Source organism: Chiloscyllium plagiosum, chromosome 24, assembly GCF_004010195.1.
Source record: "Chiloscyllium plagiosum isolate BGI_BamShark_2017 chromosome 24, ASM401019v2, whole genome shotgun sequence".
NCBI classification, from domain to species: Eukaryota; Metazoa; Chordata; class Chondrichthyes; order Orectolobiformes; family Hemiscylliidae; genus Chiloscyllium; species Chiloscyllium plagiosum.
The window spans coordinates 24,322,462-24,344,032 of NC_057733.1; the positions used below are offsets into that span (position 1 = coordinate 24,322,462).

Below are 21,571 nucleotides of genomic sequence, written 5' to 3' on the forward strand. Positions count from 1 at the left end.
TCACTTCACGGCTCTTGAATTCAATCCCTCTGCTAATGAACGCTAATACACCATAGGCCTTCTTACAAGCTCTATCCACCTGAGTGGCAACTTTCAAAGATCTATGAACATAGACCCCAAGATCCCTCTGCTTCTCCACTTTACTAAGAACCCTACCGTTAACCCTGTATTCCGCATTCTTATTTGTCCTTCCAAAATGGACAACCTCACACTTGGCAGGGTTGAACTCCATCTGCCACTCCTCAGCCCAGCTCTGCATCATATCTAAGTCCCTTTGCAGCCGATAACAGCCCTCCTCACTATCCACAACTCCACCAATCTTCATATCATCTGCAAATTTACTGACCCACCCTTCGACTCCCTCTTCCAAGTTTTATATGAGTAATTTGATTGTTTGATTTGGAATTATAATCCAGTAAGTGCCTTGTGCATAATGTGCCAATACATCTGAACATCTGCCTAATATAACCTTTGTTAACCTTTGCAATTGTGTCTTAACTAGGAAATTGGTACAAATGGAGGCTTCAATATGCATCCTCACAATGGAGAAATCTAATCTTATTTTGTGTTAGCTTCCTGAGCTATACTAGAACCAATGCAGGAATAATTTTACAGCAGACTGATGGAATGGCTCCAGACCTTAAAATAGCTTTGTCCAAATATAGAGACATGAGCAAGCTGTACACCAGAAGTGAGATGAAAGTATCTGTACTTGATGTTAAGGCAGCAGGTGATTGAGTGTGACGTCAAGGAGCCCAAGCAAAACTGGAACAATTGGTATCAGGGGGCAAACTTACTGCTGGTTGGAGTCATACCTGACACAAAGGAAGATGGTTGTGGTTATTGGAGGTAAGTCATTGCAGCTCCAGGACATCTCTGAAGGAGTTCCTCAGGGTAGTGTTTGAGGCCATTCCATCTTCAGCTGCTTCATCAATGACTTTCTCTGTGCCATAAGGTCAGATGTGGGGATGTTCGCCATTGATTGCACAATGTTCATGGGAAGGTAATGGCCTCTTAGTATTATTGCTGGTCTGTTAATCCAGAGACCCAGGTAATGTTCTGGGAATCCGGTTTGAATCCTGCCATGCAAGATGGTGGAATATGAACTCCATTGAAATCTGGAAATAAGAGTCTAACGGTGACCACAAATCCATTGGTGATGTTTGGAAAAACCCACCTCATTCATTAATGTCCTTGAGGGAAGGAAATTGCCATCTTTACCTGGTCTGCCCTACATGTGACTCTAGACCCATAGAAATGTGGTTGACTCTTAATTACCCTCCTCCAATTAGGTGATAAACCAGTGGCACCCTTATCCCAAACAAAAAGCTCCTGAGACTGTATCCCCTGGTTTTAAACTTCTCGACCAAGGGAAACAACCCCATTGCATCTAATCTGTATATCTGTTAGAATGTTAAAGTTTCATTTGGATTCCACCTCATTCTTCGAAATTCTAATGAAACACAGTCATTCAAACAAAGAGAAATAATTGCCAGTCTTCTTTCTTGTCTCCCAGTTGCCCGGTAGGAGAAAGTGAGGACTGCAGATGCTGGAGATCAGAGTCGCGATCGGGATGCTACCTGACCTGCTATGTCTTTCCAGCAACACACATTCAACTCCCAGTTACCCAGTGTTGTACTCTGACCTTATGGATAGTAATTATAGCTGACAAAGTTTTAAAATGTTTACATACTGATGAGAGATGCCTCAATTAAAATATCAAGCTTCATGTCCCACATGATGTATCAAACAAAATAAACAAGATATGTAATGCTGTGAGTGACCAATTTCACTGTGCAACTTTGGAATCACAAATGCGCCTCCATTTAATTACTTTTCATACATGACCTTTCAAAGTGATTGCAGTCTATGTGTTGTTTAACTACTACCCTCCTGAATAATATAATATCTCCAGCAATAGTGCAGTAAATAGGAATCTTACAAAACAGTTTGGTCAACATTTGCAAGAGAAGCATGTTAAACAGGCAGGTTCTACAATAAATGGGCGATTGGCTTATACCATTTATGTCACCTCAGGGCCATTCAACGATAACAACACACACGTTTATATTACATACTAATGTAGACAGGTGTACCAACGATTTTTATAGTGGGAAAATTGGACAAAAATGTGTAGCAGTGTGGTAACTGAAACAGCAATGGACCCAAACAACATAAAATAAGTGACTAACCATTGATTTTTAATATGTACTTGTTGAAAGAAGAACATTGCTTTTATGTCTCATCTTGGAGAACAATAAGCTAATTTTCAGTAACTTGATGTGCTGCATTCCCGACCTGTTGAAGAACTTATCTGATTTCTATTTCATTGAATTTGCTTTCTGTAGATCAGGCAAAGGAGAGAAACATGGATTAATTCTCTTAACTCTTGCTAAAACACCCATATCAGGATGAGGCTGGCCTCTGATTTAGACCAAAGTTGAATAGCACTCAGATACTTTAAGACTAACTTTCATACTCAGTTATTGGGTAACAACTGGTTGGAATGAACTTTGTCAAATGTTGCATTTCTTCCCTCTGGTGAAATGGAATATGGCTGCATTCTTCAGCGGGTGGGCTTTGGCTTTTCCAGCTGGCCTGGTCGCGGGGTTTTAAATGAACCCTTCTTGTGTCCGGCCTGACACTGGAAGAATGGCTGAGAGAACAGAGTGTGGAGAACAAATGATGGGACATAAGTTTGAATGAGAGCGAAAACTGAAAACAACGTGAATGCTAGCAAATGAAACCAAATGTTTTCATGTAGATAAGTAGAACCAAAGGGAAGTGAATACTCAAGGTTACTCCAAGGAATTTGGAAGAAGCTATGTGTCTTTTGAAGAAATGAAGGGAAGAAAATGAGACTATAAAGTCAAAAATAACCAGTTGAGCAATTTATTTTAAAATAGGCGTGGGATGAAATAACATGAAATAATACTTATTATTCTAGTGTCATCACTGAGCTGCAAAATGGTTCATACTTTTTGTTAGTTTTTGTTTTATTTATGACTATCCGTACTGTTTGAGGTAAACGAAAGCATATTCCTTTTCAAGGCAAAATAGATCAGAAGTATTTGTTGATGATGAAATGCACAATGTTAAAGTTAGATTTGAAACTGAATACACTTCAGATATATTATCAGGATATGGAAAATAAGTGTGTTTTATGTTGTATCTCTAGTGCCCTGTTCTACTTGTGGAGTTCTTGCATTATTTAATCTCTGGTTTTCAAATTTACTAGCAGAGTTCCAGAAGTCTTGGAATTCTGTTGACAAGAGCCTGATAATATCTCACTGCTGGATATTCAACTGAACGTGCAAAGACTATATTCTTTTTGCTCTATTTGTACATGGAATTAAGAATCATGTTGGACACCAAGGTATTATTTGGTATTTAAATAGAGAGCCTCCTTGATTTCTTTGGCTAGCAAAGTTGTACACATTCTGATCTACTTAAGATACATGCTGGTCTTGCAGTTTCTTAGAATGGTTTGATTGGCATATGGCTAGCATTTCAGTGTCAGTGGACACTGTCAATTGACAGTAACTTTAGGAGCTTTAGCTAACTTATAGACAAAAGCACAACATACTGAGAACCTTCAGTTAGTCGATCTGTGGAACAAACTGATAGGAACACTTGATCAACCTGAAATACTTGTTTCTGTGTTTTCTCTGACCTGTTTAATGTTTCTGGAAGATTTTAGGTAAGGGCTGGGATTGTATGTGGTGGTGATGTTGGGGGCAGCCCTGGCTCCAGCTGCAAAACTAGGGACTACTCACTTCAAACTGGCTTTGGAAGCCACCACTAGATTATATGCACTCAGGCAGTCTGCTGGCTTTTTGTGGGAGGATGTTCCGCCTCTCAGAGTTTCTAGATGATCAAGAACTAGCAGATCTTCAGGTCCCATAGCGCCACTGGGAGCTGTGGCCATTGCCGGGACTGTGTCAGTCCCTGACAAGGAGCCATGAAGAAGGCTGGTCTGGAAGTCGTATAACCAATGCCAGAACCAAGCAGGCAGACCCTGGTGTGGGGGGAGGGAGTGATGAGTGGAGGTCCGAGGAGGGTGGGAGGAAGAAGAAGAAAGATAGGAGTTTCAAATGGGTAATCCTTTCCTCTGTGGGAGTCCTTTCTGGGGCACAAAACTTTGAACATGTGGGAACCACCTTTCCTGAACCTGCAGCCAGACTATCAGATGTAACCTTGTTTTGTAAGATGGGCATCTCTTCTCGCTACTTTAATTTGCTCAAGGGTTTATGGCTTGGCCAACATCTCTCTATCACTGGTAAAACACCAGCAAGGATATAGGGCATGGCATCATCCCACTCTGACCTGTCCTTTTTTGAGAGAAACATACATTTCTGGCTTATGTTTCAGATTTCCAACATCAAAAGCAGCTTTCTCTTTACATTTTCAGATGTTAAACATTTGTTTCAACCATGGATCTTAATTTCAATATTAATTTTATGAGCTTATTAAACATTATTTTCATGAGCTTTATTTCTATCCTGTAATCTAGACGAATTAACAAAGTGAATTGATTATTTCCTTTTTTATGCATGTTCACAAATTAACCTTGAGCAGGCAAATCAGTGTTAAATGTCTGGCAGGACTATATGAAATGTTCTGGTCATGAATAAATAGAAATTAATCAAATTTCAGTGACAGCGGTATATTTTTCAGTAGATATCATTTGTTGGTAATGAGTTTAAAGGGAGGGACAAATTTTGTTGTGGCTTTTCAAATCATCAACTGTTGTAATATCTCTCTACTTTCAGGCCTCCATTCTCGATTTGCACTCTGGAGCACTATCAATGGGGAAACAATTTGTTAATATCTATAGGTAAGATCTGCTGTTTGCACTCCGCTCAATTCTTAATGTGTTCTCGCTGATAGTTTCAGCAAGCTAAAGGGCTGAGCTAAGTCTGATCAAGGTGTCACTAGACATTTACCCGAGATTCATGTCTCATATGATAGTGAACAGAACTGGAAATTGGAACTGGTTATGTCCTGTCGTGAACTCAGGAGGGCAGGTTATGTATGAAGAGTCCAATTAAATGTTAAAGAAAGATACTGATAAGCAAAATTGTTAAGCAACAAACAGACAGCATTCCTAACTGGAACTTTTATTGTTTTAAAGATATAAAGCCAAAGACCATTCAATAGAGTGATAAGTCGTAACTTTAATCAGTGATATGCAGGCTGGGAGGAGAAATTGGGTGCTGTGAGGCTCTTTAAAATGATTAAACGCTTTTAACGGAAGGGAGCATGTATGTTAGGATATTTACCTGCTGTTAATTTAAAATTATATTTGCAGGTACTTTGGAGAGCAAATAAAGGATATATTTGATAAAGAGGACTTCGCACTCTACAGGTAACACACCTGAAATATCCTGATTACTTACGTGAGTAGCAAGAATGACGCTGTACATGGTTATTCCTTAACTAATATCTCTCTCCTCTCATTCTTTCTCGTTCCCTCCTCTCAGTCATGTCTTGACCGCTTTGAGACTGTGTATACTGGTCATTGCCTTATGTAGAGTCATAGAGATGTGCAACATGGAAACAGACCTTGCGGTCCAACCCGTCCATGAGGACAAGATATCCCAACCCAATGTAGTCCCACCTGCCAGCACTTGACCCATATCCCTCCAAACCCTTCCTATTCATTTACCCATCCAAATGTCTTTTAAATGTTGCAATTGTACTAGCCTAATTTTCAAAAAGGACAAAAAAAATCTATGCATCTCTTGCTTTTTAAAACATATTGTCTCTCTCTCTCGGCCTTGAGCAAGGTTATAAGGCCCATTGAATTTTGAGCAATTGCAGTGGGTAGCAGTAATTTCAATTTTCAATAGCTGTCAGACTAATCCTGATCTATTTCCTGAGCCTTATTGATTGTTCCCTACTCACATCTTAAAAATAGGAAAAAAATGAATGGCTTTAAATGTTGATATATTACTGCTTTCAGATGGCATGCAACCCATTGAAGTAGTTTGTTGTTGATTAGATTACCTACAATGTGGAAACAGGCCATTGATAAACAACTTTTTCTCAGTTCCTCCCTTCTATTGAAATATTTAATATCTGACTTTGTATTGATACTAGTGGCCAGTGTTGTTTTACATTTTGCTTCTTATTCATCTGAAACTCCCATTGACATTCAGATGCTTGTTTGAACTTTACTGTTGTTTTGAGATCAATACAGTACCATTATGCAGGCCCTGACTCTAGCTGATTCTCTGTTAAGAAATGATAATTGTGGCTTTAACATTGGTGTCCTGCTCTGTTGGCCATTCATGTAAGTAATATTCCAGAAAAAGTCAATTCAAAATTAACATCCCAGATCAATTTTATAATAATTATTATATGAAAATTCTTATCTTGTAATAGCAGGAGGAGAAAATGATGCCAATCATGATGTTTATATCGACCCTTGAAGCCTTGAAAAGACCTTGGATAAACAGGGTCTGAGAATAAAATGTGAACCACCTGGTTTTGGAGTACTCTGACACATTTTAATCAAATATTAACATATTCTACAAGGATGCCATTAATTGCAGTCAAAGTGCTTTAAAACTAATCTTCTCACAAACTTTGAACTGTCAGACTCATTGTCTTCAGTGCCCAGTGCAAAAAGTACATTCAGTTAATTCCTAGTTGTTTCAGTGATGGTTGCATTGTAAGACTCCTACTCCTGATCAGATTTGGAGCATTCATTTTCAGAATCATTTCTTCACATTGAATCACTTTCCTTTTCGTCCATTAAATTAGGTGCTGTGCAGTTTGTGAACAATTTGATGATATGGTGCATTCAGTGCATCCCATGATTTGATGATGAAGCCACACAAAATATCTAGTTGGACAGTATATGTATTTTCACTCTTGTGAAAGATCTTTTCTTTGTCGATTTATCCATTTGGTGCAAAAATGATCCTTGTATAAGAAACACGGAGCAGAAGTAGACCATTCCGCAGGTGTGTCCATTCCACCAATCAATGAGATCGTGGCTGATCTCATAATTCTCAGCTCCGTTTTCCTCTGGCTTGTTGAGGCACATGTCTAGAGAATGTTAGAGCCCTTGGTTTTACTACAATATGGATATTCATTCTTCACAGGTGTCTCTTCAGCTCAATGGTTCTTTGGGATTTGAACATATTCCACACTGAAGAGTTGCTTACTTAGAGCAGGCAATCAGGACTATTCCACACTTTATTGACCCATATCTCCACTCCACCCTCATTCATCCAACCATTGTTAGGAACATGCACAGAAACACTTGCAGGGAACTTGATGACTGGCATTGTTTTACTTTTTAAAATTACCACAGGCTTTAAATTTGTTCCATTGGCCACATGTCATACCATCGTGAATCTTGCCTTCTTATGTCCTTCTTGTCTTTGTGTCCAATTCACTAGAACTGTTTTGAACCTATCCATTTTGTAGTTTGATAACTGGACATATTAAAATCGATGGATATTTTATCCATGTCGCCAATGTGACATAATGGATGCTTGTGTTTTTTTCTGGTGTCTGATGATGAACCTCTGCGAACTGGTCATTTTGTTATCAAGGTCTTTGTGTGACTTCCGAGCCACCACCTCCCTCTGCTTGGCAGTTTTGTTTCATAAGGTAGTGACACAAGCCAGCTGTTGCTCTGAAATTGTTTCTGAACCCAAAGTATGTTTTTACCATTAGTAAGTACATATGCATTGCATTTCAGCACACAATGCAACCATCCCAGCAATTTTCAAGGACCTATTCTGATCCATGCTTCACAAGTTCAGAGCGATAGGAGGTTGCTGTTCTTTATTGGTCTTATTCATCTTTTTTAGGGCTGATTCTTTCTTCGTATCTTGCGTCAATTTTTCACAAACACTTAAATTTTCTATGAAATAGAAATGGTAAGACTTTGGATGTTCAGCATGATTTCTTACTTATATTTTGGTTGATGCGACTCATGTTGTTGCTGCCTGTTGCTTACCTCACAAAAAAATCCCTTACTTTGTGAAATTATCTAGTTTATCAAAGTATGTATCCCGACCCAGCACCATACTTATCTCCAAATGCCAAAAGGTTAGTTGTTTGTGGTTCACAAGTACACCTGATCGTGAGAGAGTTAGTGAATGGTTGTACAATTATACAAATTTATACAGACTAAGATTGAAATGTGTCCTTTCAAAATCTTTAACTGGACATTACACTTCAAACATTCAGCACACCCTGGACCGTACTTAGAAAAGGCCTCCCATACTGAGAAATAATTATAGATACTACAGCATTTAGCTTTTATTAAAACAGGACAGCTCCATTTGTTTCAAGGTGCTGTGTGCTGCAGTAACATTTAATCTCAAAATAACCTTCACTAATAAACTCAGATGGGGAGGATAATAGCAACTAAAGTGGAGAAGCAAATTTAGTGCTTAAAAAAGTATACTATTTAAATCTAATACATTGCCATCGATGTACAAAATCAGTATTGTCGAGCCATCAAGCGATTCAATTAAGTATAGGAAGCAGGAACAGGAGGAGACTATATGTCCCCAGTCTTGAATATTGTCAACAACGCAGTATACACCACCCTCTGGTGAATGGAATTCCAAAGATCCAAAGCCCTACTTCTGAAGAAATATTTCCTCGTCTCAGCCCTAAAGTATTGACCCAGAGACTGTGCCACTATGCTTTAGACTTCCCATCTAGGGAAAGCTACCTGTCAATATCTGTCCTGTCAAGCTGCTCCTGAATATGGTATATTTCAGTGAGATCTCCTTCATTCTTCTAAACAGCGGAGAGTTAAGTTCCAATTTACTCAACCTTTCATCACAGGATAATCCTTTCAGTGAATCAATAATTCAGTGAATCATTGTAGTACTGTCCCTAAGCTTTATCCTTTCTGAGCTATGGGGATGATGCACAATACTGCTGGTATGGTTTCACTAAAGTTACAAAAATAATGGAGCAATGCTTCCTTGTTCTTGAATTAAAATTTACCTGCAGTAACGACCAGCATGTCACTTCCCCTCTTATCGATAACTCTGTATTCCTTGCACAAGCATTTCCAATTCTCTGAATATCAACATCTAAAAGTTTAGTAAATCTTTTTTTAAAAAATCTGCTTCTTCAACTTGACTTTTTCCCACAATTTGCTCCAATTATAAAATTGTTGTCCACTTAAACCTGCCTAGATTCCTTGTGTCCTCTTCAAAGCTTGTATTCCAGCTGAGTTTTGTATTATCTGCAGGCATGGGTAAGTTAATCTTGGACCCTTCATCTAATGTAGATTGAAAGTAGTTGGAGCCTCTGTTGGATAGAGCCTTTCAATATGAAATTATCCCCTTTATTGCTACCCTTTGCTCCCTGTTCATTAACCAATTGTCCATGCATGTGAACTTATTCCTCCTAATTCCATGAGTCCTTGAACGCCTTCTGGTAATCCAACTATGCTGCATTGACTAATTTCTGTTTAACTACTCTAAAACTTATATCCTCAAGAAACCTGAGTGAATTTGTCAAACATGGTTCCCTTTTTAGAAAACCACAAAGCTGATCCTACTATTACATCCTAACTCACTGTTAAGACTTCTTTTATAATAGATTCCAGCATTTTGCTAATGAGTGATCTCAAGCTAACTGGCCTCTAGGTTCCTGTTCTCTGTCTCTTTCCTTTTCTGGATACTAGTGATACACTTGTAAGCTTCCACTCTGCTGGGAAAGGAGAGTGTTTTGGAAAATTGTAACTAGTGCATCCACTCTGTTCCCAGCTAACTCTTCTGAACACTAAGATAGAGGCCATTTGATTCAGCAGGTTTGTTAGCTTTTAGTCTCTTAAGTTCATTGAATACATTTTCTTTATTGATATTAATTACTTTAAGTTCTTGATAGTACAAACTTAAATATTGCTAAAAACATAATAGAATCGATTTTTAAAAATGTTATACTTACCAGAACTACTCATAAGGAAACCACTTCAAACAAGAGACACCATTTATACAGATTGAGAGGAGGGTGCTGGTATGTTGGACCATCATTGGCACGGAGATGCAGCAGAACTATTAATTGTCTATTTTAAATTCTCAGAGCTGACAGGTCGATTCTGATTGGTCAGGGTATTGCCATGGGAATGCAGTTTGGCTGTCTCTATAACTCCTTTACTAAAATGTATGTACAAATTAGATTAGATTCCCTACAGTGTGGAAACAGGCCATTTAGCCCATCAAGTCCACACGACCCTCCAAAGAGTAACCCACCCAGACCCATTCCCCTACATTTACCCCTGACTAATGCACTAACACTATGGGCAATTTAGCATGGCCAAATCACCTGATCTGCACATCTTTGGATTGTGGGAGGAAACTGGAGCACCCGGAGGAAACCCACGCAGGCACGGAGAGAATGTGCAAACTGCACACAGTCACCCAAGACTGGAATTGAACCCGGGTCCCTGGTACTGTGAAGCAGCATTGCTGACCACTGAGCCACCGTGGCACCCTAGCCACTATGCCGCTCTTAGATGGATTTTTTGCCAACATAAAACAGGTTCCTGCGGATTTATATATGTAGCTACAATAAAGCAATATGCTACAGGCATGGTTGATGACCTTAAACTGGTCTCCAAGGTAATTCTTAGCGCTATCCGCATTATTTAATACAAAATTTCCAACAGCAGAATCACATCTAATAGTGGATATTCATTTCTAAGGCTTGCAAGCATGGATTAGTTGAAAATGATAAGCTGGCTGCTATGTGATTGGTTAACAGGAAGTGCTATTTCATGCTGTCCACCTGCTGTTGGGATGTACGGTATACATATCTGGCATCATACCAGCACTGAAACTGAAATACCAAATTACTGATTTATGTGATAGGTTTAAAAAAAAACTCTTTTAGATTTTATGGCAGCACTTTGTCAGTGAAGGAAAGTGCTCATGGATTGACTGGGAAGTGGTAGCATGAGACAGCGAGCGCTTCTTGTTAACATTTTTGAAACAGCTTCCCCTTCCAGTAACATGAGATAGACTGGACACTTCTCAGGGCAAAATGTACAACGATATATCATGAGTGATGATTTGATCGGGGTATCCTTTATCACACAGGATAGATTAGATTAGATGATTAGATTCCTTACAGTATGGAAGTCCACACTGACTCTCCGAAGAGTAACCTACCCAGACCCATTTCCCTCTGACTAATGCACCTAATGCTTTGAGCAATTTAGCATAGCAAATTCACCTGACCCGCACATCTTTGGACTGTGGGAGGAAACCAGAGGAAACCCATGCAGACACAGTGAGAATGTGCAAACTCCACACAGACAGTCGCCAGAGGCTGGAATTGAACACGGGTCCCTGGTGCTGTGAGACAGCAGTGCTAACTACTGTGCTGCCCCAATAGTTGTGAAATGCTGTATCTCTATATTAAGCACACAAAGTGACCTTCTTCTCTTTTTGTACAAAATTATGTCTCTTGTTTCATGTCTGTTTCTTGCATCCCAGTTCTGATGAATACAGGATGAAAAGTTTCAATGTTTTATCTCCACTTAGCACATTGGAGTTCTTTCAGTTCCTCACTCTGATTAACCTCCTGAGGGTTATCTGTCCTTCTAGTATGTAATTTGTGAGGCATCATACTTGCAAATTCTTAAGTCAAATATCAAAATAAGAAGAAAATAAATTTTTCATGAGTGTGCTAATATCTCTGGGTTTGTGCACACTACTGTAAAGTAATGGTGCTGGATCACTGCTGATTAAAGGTATGGAGGGCAGGAAGTGTTGCTATTCTCTGGGATTCAACTCTGTAATGGAAAATTTCTATTACATTTATCGGCAATGCTAGAAATTTGTCACAATATTTTGTAACATTTTATGAATCTGGTTAGCATCAAACACAGCTTCAAAAACATTTGCTCAATGGCTTATTTTACATTCCAAATGAACTGGCTCCATGTAAAATCATGCCAGAAAGCTGCCTCTACATGCTTCCAAAATCAATTTAAAATACAAATTTTGTACTTGTTTGCAAGTCTTTCTTTTCAATAGCTTCACAACAAAGTTTTCTGTTGTTAACAGTGTGTAAAGGAATTAGGTTCCAATACTTGACAGTCAAGCTGCACTAAATATTTGAAATGAACAAATATCCTGTAAACTGTGCAAGTCAAACTAGTGTGATGTAAATTCTGTGGCTAAAACAACACTTTTTCATAATGGTGCATTTCATAAGCTTTTACATAAAGGACTGAGACACTTTGAGTCTTCAGTCTATTTCACCATTCTGTTAAATCATGGCCTCTTTAAACAGCTAGTTACCAATGACTCCTCTTTTGTTCGTACCACAGATCTCAAGATTCTGTCCAGCTCAGTCATGAACAATTTGTTTTGGCAGTGTAATGATTGTAATGAGGTCAGCCAGATGGACATTATAGAAAATGAGTTCCCTAATTGGGACTGTTAATCTGGTCCAATCAGGGAGCGTTGGCTGACAGAGAAGAACAGGAGTATCTTGGCCGCTCGGGTGTTTCCTTTCTTCCTGGTGGTGGAAATCGAATAAAGATTCGTACACCTTGTGTCTCTCACTCTGTCTCACACCTGCACACGCACAACATGGGTGCTGGGGAAAAAATAAGCACTACCACAGTTAGGCGGTAGTGTGGGGGTTAAAATGAAAAAAAGAGAACTGGAGTGTCAGACATTAAAAAAAAAGAACAGGAGTATCTGACATTCTGTTCACTCTGAGAACTGGATCAGGCTCAAGGGCACTCCATGTGTAAATAAAGGGTGACTTAGTGATGGGATACTGGCCTCTGTGGAGTTATTTCAGCCAGCATCTACAGTTCTTGGAGACAGATTTCCGCTATACTGTGTACTATGTGAAAACAGTTGAAGTATTTAGTATATGATGACGCTGATAAATTTTAACTTGCTTCATCTGATTGTTATACAGGATATCTTTCATAGACTGAAATGGTTTGTAAAAAGGAAGAAATTGGGACCTAAAATGGCTGCAGTGGTCACCTTCGTTTTAGATGAAAATTAGATTTTAATTTCAAAGGTTCCAAAGCTTAACGATTTTATTTAATTATGCATTGATTATTTTTTTGCAGTGATGTGCGAGGGCGTATTCAGCAAGTAATAGCTGAATCATTCGGGATTAATCCAACTCGTCTGCACCTCACAAAGCCCACCTTTTTCTCAAGGATGAACAATACTGAAGCCAAGACAATGCATGATGAGTATTGGCATCCTCACATTGATAAGGTAGTGGATGATCTCTTGATTTGTCATGAAAAGCTTACCAATTTAGAATTAATTCATGGATTGAATAGAGCTTTCATATTTCAGCCTCTGTGAAATGTGCAGTACATCATGTTCTGTGGTTGTACACAAGAAAGGTTTGTTCATGAGTGAATGATGGCATAATGAATGCTGTACAATTGGTAAAGTGATAGTCTATTTCAATACAATGCCTTTTATATTTAAACTGTTGGAAACTCATTGAAAATAGTACAACAAATATCTCAGAATTGAGCTGTTAGTCAGAAATAACTTGATTTTTATTTAGATCCAAGCTAAGCACAGGAAAAATTATTGATGCTTATTGTTTCCTTTAAAATTTCGCTGTTGTGACCAACTTGATTTTGCAGTGCAAGAAGGTGCACATGCATTACATAGGAACATGGGAATTAAGAACTGGAGTAGATACTCTCCAAACCTGCTCCGACACTTACTCCACTTGAGACCAGGATAACGTTAGCCATTACTTATTATGGAACAAGTCCTGCACTGTCTCTTTCTGGCTTCTTGTATGCTTTAGGTATGCAACTGAACAGGAACTTTGTTGATGCCAAAATATTGTGCTTGATGGTGGTGGTCAAACTGCTAACAAGTAATATTATTTTATAGCTCTTCAGGTTAATGACAGAAGCCCTGTTTAGCAGCACATCACTGTTTTGCTATAATGTAATATACTGGGCTATCTAATTGACGTTTTTCTAGTGAGTTGCTTGTTATCATAGAATACCTACAGCATGGAAACAGGCCATTCGGCCCACTGAGTCCACACTGATCCTCCAAAGAGCATCCTAAGCAGAAACACCCCCTACCCTATCCCTGTAACCCTGCATTTCCTGTGGCTAATCAACCTAGCCTGCACATTCCTGGACATTATGGCAATTTAGCATGGCCAATCCACCTAACCTGCACATCTTTGGACTATGGGAGGAAACTGGAGCACCTGGAGGAAACCCACACAGACATGGGGAGAGTATGCAATCTCCAAACAGACAGTTGCTCGAGGGTAAAATCGAACCCGGCACTGTGAGGCAACAGTGCTAACCACTGAGCCACCTATAAGCCACCGTGCCACCCATGTTTGCTATTTTTACAGTATCACAAGCACAATAAATTTTTTTTTAGATTACTTACAGTATGGAAACAGGCCCTTCAGCCCAACAAGTCCACACTGACCCGCCGAATTGTCACGTGTACTGAGATATAGTGGAAAGTGTGTTTTTTTGTGCTGAAGGCAGACCACACAGCACAAAGTGCATCAGGTAATGGAACAGAGTGTGCAATACAGTGTTACAGCTGGAGAAAACGTGCGGAAATAATGATCGACATTAACATTTGAGAGGTCTGTTCAAAAGTCTGGAACAAACTATGGTTACAATGCTGTGTGTAACTGCGAATTGTTTCAGTCCTACAAGCACAGTGGCTAAGTGCAATTGTTATTAAGTTCGGTACCCATAGGGAGGGCCTCAACCGGGACCTTGGGTTCATGTCACATTACAGGTGATCACCGTTGCACTACACACACACAGATATTCCTCACATACACACTGATACAGGTACACACAGACGCGCACACAGACACCCACACACACCCTTATAGACACACACACTCCCACACATGCACCCCCTCACAGATTTAAGACACTCTGCACTCACTACACACACACAAGCACACACGCACTTTCTCACACTCACAACCCCATCCCAGATAGACACACACACATAAACAGACAAAGACCCACATGCACACATATATTTTGTGTGGTGAATTTGTATTTGCAGAGTTACATTGCACTTTGCTCAAAACCTGCATACATTCATTATAAATTCTGTGTTATGATCGAGCCCTCCACAATCACCTGATGAAGGAGCGTCGCTCCGAAAGTTAGTGTGCTTCCAATTAAACCTGTTGGACGATAACCTGGTGTTGTTTGATTTTTAATGCTATTAAGATAAGTGGAGTCAATTGAATTGAAAAGGGAAATGAACAAATAAATACATGATAGTTAATGCTATTACTGCAGTTGAAAATGTTGACTGTGTGGCCTGCATTAATTAAACCAAATTCTTGCCTCAAATGATAAAATCACAGTGAGACTACAGTGTAATTTTCAATTGTGCTAATGATCAAAGTATTCCAGATTTTAAATGCCTTACTTCGGAAAGATCTATTAATTTGATATGTACCACCATAGACAATCCTGGTTTAAAATGAAAACATATGAATATCATACACTTGGGGAAAGGATTTTCCCAGTCAAAGGCAATCTATTAGAAACTTGCCATATTGGCTATATTTCTGAAAAGATAATTTCTTGGACAATTTTATGCAATACATTTCAGTGGAATCCTATCACTTTTAGGGTATTTGTGGTTAACTATGTAACTGTCAAGTGTTAAACCTGTTAGTGTGTCCAAGAGTCAAAAGTCCAAAGAGTTTCCATTTGTTTGATATGGACTGCACTGTTCCCTTAAAAAGACATTCCCCTTTTGGTTAAGTCAAATTGGCACAAGTTGGCAGGAGATTTTTTGAAGAGAGAGCTTGCAGTTACTAGCTACTATTCATGCCTCTGTGCTTCCAAGGCATTATTGGAATTAGTATATCACTTCTGAAGTGATGTTAGTTGTTATTTTGTCGATGACTGCAGCAGCCTGCATGCATGCAGTTAACCTATTTTGGAGACTTTTTTTTCTTTTCTCACGGGACTTTGGTGTTGCTGGCAAAGCCAACCTTTGTTGACTATCCCAAATGGTACTTGAGAAGGTGAACAAACCACTTTCTTCAACTTTCGCACTCCATGTGATGCAAGTACACCCACAATGCATGGGAAAGAAGTTCCAGGTTTCTTTAACCAGTGACAATGAAGAAACACCAGTGTAGTTTCAAGTCAAGATGATATGTGGCATGGAGGCTAAACTGCAGGCAGTGGTGTTCCTTACGTCTGTGCCCTTGTCCTTTTATGTGGCAGAAGTCACAGGTTTGGAAAGTGCTGCTTTAGGACTCTTGGTGAATTGCTGCAGAGCATTAAGTATATAGTACACACCAATACCACATTGTGTCAGTGGTGCAAGGGATGAACTATAATTTGATGGAAAAAGTGCCAGTAAACTGGGCTGCTTTTCCAGGATAGTGTTCAGCCTTTTCAGTGTTATTGGGAGCTGTACACATCCAAGCAAGTGGAAAATATTGATTAGTATGGTGTAGCTGGTGGGTAGCCTCTGGGGAGTCAGAAGGTGTGTTAATCACCACAGAAGTTCTAGTTTCTGACCATTTCTTATAGCCACAGTATTTATATGGCTGAAACAAAAGCAGAAACAGCTGGAGAAACTTCGCAGAGATGCTACCAGACTTGTTAAGAAAGCACAGTTAATGTACAGTCCAGTGACTCTTCATCACTTTGTGTTTCTCCAGAAATTTCTGTTTTTGTTTCAGATCTCAAGCCCCCAAAGTTCTTTGTTTATTTATATGGCTGATCCAGTTCAGCTTCTGGCCCCTGGGATTTTGATTGTGAAGGATTCAGTGATGGTAATGCCATAGAAAGGTGAGGGACCTTCTCACTTATTGGAGAAGGTCATTGCTTGTCACTTTACAAGTCAAATATGAGCACTGTCCAAGTTTTGCAGCATCTGTGGAGAGAAATCAGAGTTGACGTTTTGGGTCCAGTGACCCTTCTTCAGAAGGGGCTCTCAAAGCTTAAGCTCTGAAGAAGGGTCACTGGACTTGAAACGTTAACTCTGTTCTCTCTTCACAAATGCTGCCAGACCTGCTGAGGTTTTCCAGCACTTTCTGTTTTTGGTTTTGTTTATGATTTCCAGTGTCCATGGATCCTTTGGTTTTTGGTTTACTGTCTAAGTCCTCCTGCATGTTGACATGGACTGATTCAGCACTTGAAATGTTGGGGATGGTGCTGAGCGTTATGTGTTATGCGATCTTTAGTGAGCATCCTCACTTGTGACCATATGATGGTGGGTAAGTCCATGATGAATCAGCAGGAGATGTTTAGGCTGGGGACTTTCCCCTGAAAACTGCTGCAGGGATATCCTGGGGCTGAGACAGTTCAGGGCCTGTGCATCTTTACTGCTGGAACTAAACCAGACAAAAACACACCTACATCAGCACAAGGCACAAATGACTTTTCCACGACTTCCACAAGTGAGGCTCTTCTCTCCAGTACAGGATCAAGCACAGAGAATGCTGGAGAAACTCAGCAGGTCTGGCAGCATCTGTGAAGAGAGAACCAGTGTTAATGTTTCCAGTCTGGTATGACTCTCCATCCCTCCATCACACTGAAGCATTTCTGTATCCTCCTTCGAGCATATCCTCCCATTCAGTTTTGTGTTATCTGCAAACGTGGAGATATTACATCTAGATTCAGACTTTGATGTATTTTCTAGTTTGATGACACAAACTAGTAGGATTCTGAAGAAGGGTCAGATTGGACTCAAAACAGTAACTCTCTTTCCCTCTCCAATGCTGGCAAACCTGCTGAGTTTTTCCAGCAATTTCTGTTTTATATATGTATTGGAAGGATTTTTTCACATGGCAGAATTCATTTTTTTTCAGTCTGATTATGTGTTTTGTGGAGGCTTTTATTAGAGGGTGAGAGGTTCCCGCCTAGGGACATGAAATATTTTGCATTGATTTTGAATGGAAACAATGGCCTGTACAGAGAAGGTGCTAGCTGTTTGGCTCTGGGGGTGGATGGAGGGGAAGATGAGGTGGCAGTGTGAAGGGGGTGAGGGGAAGGTGAAGGGACCTGTTAAGCAGTCTGAGGGGCTGGTGCTCTTCCCTGCCTCTGCAGTCCTCCCAGCACTGGCTCGTGGCTCTCGAACTGCAGTGAAGCTACATCCTGCAGGAAAAGCCTAAACTCCTGGGCAAAGCTACACCTCTGTTAGGAATGCAGTTTATGAACTACATAACAGCCTGTATCACAATATATGTCCCGTGGAAGAAATTCCAGACTTCGTCTTCAGCAGCGGATAACTGTGCACCTGAATAGTTTCAATTCCCACAGCTAAGGCTGAGGAAGAATAATGCTTAATTTAGAGGCTGAAACATATTAAGATTTGGGTTTAGGAATTGGAAGCAGCCAGGCCAGGATTAATGCTGGGAGCAGGTAATATGTGAAACCTGCCTTGGTCAAGAATAAGGCGAGAGTTCATTTCCAGGGCCTTAGGCCATTTGTGGAGTAAGCTTGTCTCTTAGTTCTGTTGCATCAGCTATTACAATGGTGGCTGGGACATGGCAATTGTAAAAGGTCTTCTAGGCTCAGAATTGGCTGTGTGTACCTCTTGAAATAGTATGGCACTAAGTACTTAAGGTTGGGCATATTCATGAACCCTTGGTAAGGTAAAGAGAAATATTTCTGACTGATGTTGAAGCATGGAACTTTGCCACTAAAATGTGTGCCTGTTGGATACATGTTGTTGGAGAGACATTTTTGGTGAATGCTTATGGCAGAGCCCACGAGGAACCAGGCAATTCAGGATTTGCTGATGTGTAATGAGGCAGACTTGATTAGGAAGCCACAATATGAGAGAATTCATCCTGCAGTTTTTGAGAGGGGAGAAGCTGGAATCAAATATAATGGTATTACAATTGACTAAAGGTAACTACAAAGATGTGAGGGAGAAGCTGGCCAAACTTGACTAAAAGGGAGCCTTGTAGGAACAATAGTGGAGTAGCCATGGCACAGGTAATTCAGGAGGCGTAGCAGAGATTCATCTTGAAGAAGGATGAGGCAAGCATGGCTGACAAGGGAAGTCAGGAACCGTATAAAAGCAAAAGATAAAGCATACACTTTCATGAAGAGTAGCGGGAAGCCAGAGGATTGGGAAGCTGCTAAAAACCAGTAGAGGATAACTAAAAATGCAACAATGGGGAAGAAGATGAAAAATGAGATTAAGATAGCTAGTAATCTGAAAGAATATTGCAAGAGTTTTGTTTTAGATACCTAAAAGGCAAGAGAGGCAAGAATGGACTTTGAATTGCTAGAAAATAAGGCTGGAGAAGTAGTGAGAGATCAAAGAAATGGTGGATGAACCAAACAGGTACTTTGCATCTTTCTTCATGGAGGAAGATACCGATAGTACACCAGAACTTTGAGACAGTCAGGTGAGTGAGTTTGGTAGCTATCACTAAGGTAAAGGTATTAGGTGACTGTGGATAAATCCCCTGGACCAGAGGGAATAAAACCCAGAGTTCTGAAGGAATTAGCTGAGGAGATTGTGGAGGCATTTTTCAGGAATCATGAGCACTAGGGAGGTCCCAGAGGACTGAAAAGTGGTTAATGTAAAACCCTGTTTAAGAAGAGAGGGAGGCAGAAGGCAGGAAATTATAGGCCGGTAAGCCTGATCTTGGCTGTTGGCAAGATTTTGGAGTCCGTTGTTAAGGATGAGATTGCGGAGTACTTCAAAGTGCATGGTAAAATAGGGCTGAGTCAACACAGCTTCATCAAGGGGAGGTCATGCCTGACAAATCTGTTAGAATTTTTGGAAGAAATAGCGACCATGCTGTCCCAAAGGAGAATTTATGGACGGGATCTATTTGGATTTCCAGAAGGCCTTTGACAAAGATGTTGTACTTAAACTGGGAAATAAGAGCCCTTGGTGTTAGGGGCAAGTTATTGGCATGGATAAGAGGATTGGCTGATTGGCAGAAAGCAGAGAGCTGGTGGGCGGCACAGCGGCTCAGTGGTTAGCACTGCTGCCTCACAGCACCAGGATCCCAGGTTCGATTCCAACCTTGGGTGACTGTCTGTGTGGAGTTTGCACATTCTTCCCGTGTCTGCGTGGGTTTCCTCTGGGTGCTCCATTTTCCTCCCACAGTCCAAACATGTGCAGGTCAGATGAATTGGCCATGCTAAATTGCCCATTAGTCAAAGGGAAATGGGTCTGGGTGGGTAATCTTTGGAGGGTTGGTGTGGACTCGTTGGGCTGAAGGGCCTGTTTCCACGCTGTAGGGAATCTAATCTAATCTAGTCGGGAGAAAGGGATCGTTATCAGGATGGCAGCTGGTGTTCCATAAGTGTATTTAAGACAGAGATAGATGGGTCTTGATTAGTAAGAGGATCATCGGTTGCAGCAGAAGGTGGGAGAATGTGGTTGAGAAGCATGTCAGCCAGGATCGAATAGCTGAGCAAACTCGATAGACCAAATGTTCCTCTATCTTATGGTCTTACGTTTACTCTGAATGCTGACTTTCAAATAATAAAAAGCTGTAGGTTTCTTCAGTTCTCATTGTACTTGTCTGGACAAATTACCCTTAAATGCATTGAAAGTTATTATTTGTGATCTATATTAAATGTAGTATCAAGGACCTCTCGTGATAGTTTCCTACTGTCCGTAAGATAAATACTTCACTCAGTAAGCAGTACTTTTGTACACACTTTGACAAACAATTTGTGATACCTAACATTCACTTTATAGTCTTATTTGGACATTGTGGATTTATATCAATTATCTTAAATAGAAATACTAAATTTCTTTTATTTGTATTCATTTTTGACTGGGGTAATGAGCTTTCCTTGAAAAATTGTGTTGGAAGAAAACTTAAATGCAGGGCTTCCATTTTTACAATAAGAGAAAAAGAGAAATTAAAATTAGTTCTGATAAATAAGTCTATATTTTAAAGTTCAAACTGCAGTTATCGGGTCAAAGAGAGGTACAGCACGGAAACAGACTCTTCGCTCCAACTCGTCCATGCTGACCAGATATCCCAATCCAATCTATTCCCACCTGCCAGCAGCTGGTCCATATTCCTCCAAACCCTTCCTATTCATATACCCATCCAAATGCCTTTTAAATGTTGCAATTGTACTAGCCTCCACCACTTCCTCTGGCAGCTCTGCGTGATAATGTTGCCCCTTAGGACTCTTTTATATTTTTCCCCCTCATCCTAAACCTATGGCCTCTAGTTCTGAGCTCCCCCACCCCAGGGAAAAGACTTTATCCATTTATCCTATCCATGTCCCTCATAATTTTATAACCCTCCAAAAGGTCACCCCTCAGCCTCAGATGCTCCAGGGAAAACAGCCCCAGCCTTTTCAACCTCTCCCTATAGCTCAAATCCTCCAACCCTGGCAGCATCCTTATAAATCTTTTCTGAACCCTTTCAAGTTTCATAACATCCTTCAGATAGGAAGGAGACTAGAATTACACGCAATATTCCAAAAGTGGCCTAACCAATGTCCTGTACAACCGCAACATGACCTTCCACTTATTGTACTCAGTACTCTGACCAATAAAAGAAAGCATACCAAACGCCTTCTTCACTATCCTATCTACCTGCGACT

At 40.2% G+C, this 21,571-nt stretch overlaps 1 protein-coding gene across 3 annotated transcripts in view; it reads left to right on the forward strand.

The window, feature by feature from the left end:
* Positions 1-21,571, forward strand: part of uts2r2 (urotensin-2 receptor 2) — a 144,741-nt gene that overhangs the window by 65,142 nt on the left and 58,028 nt on the right. For all 3 annotated transcript variants that reach the window (XM_043714606.1, XM_043714605.1, XM_043714604.1), the window contains exons 5-7: positions 4,773-4,837; positions 5,312-5,368; positions 13,091-13,244. In XM_043714606.1, coding sequence (XP_043570541.1) covers positions 4,773-4,837; positions 5,312-5,368; positions 13,091-13,244 — 276 coding nt within the window. The remainder of the gene's footprint in view (positions 1-4,772; positions 4,838-5,311; positions 5,369-13,090; positions 13,245-21,571) is intronic.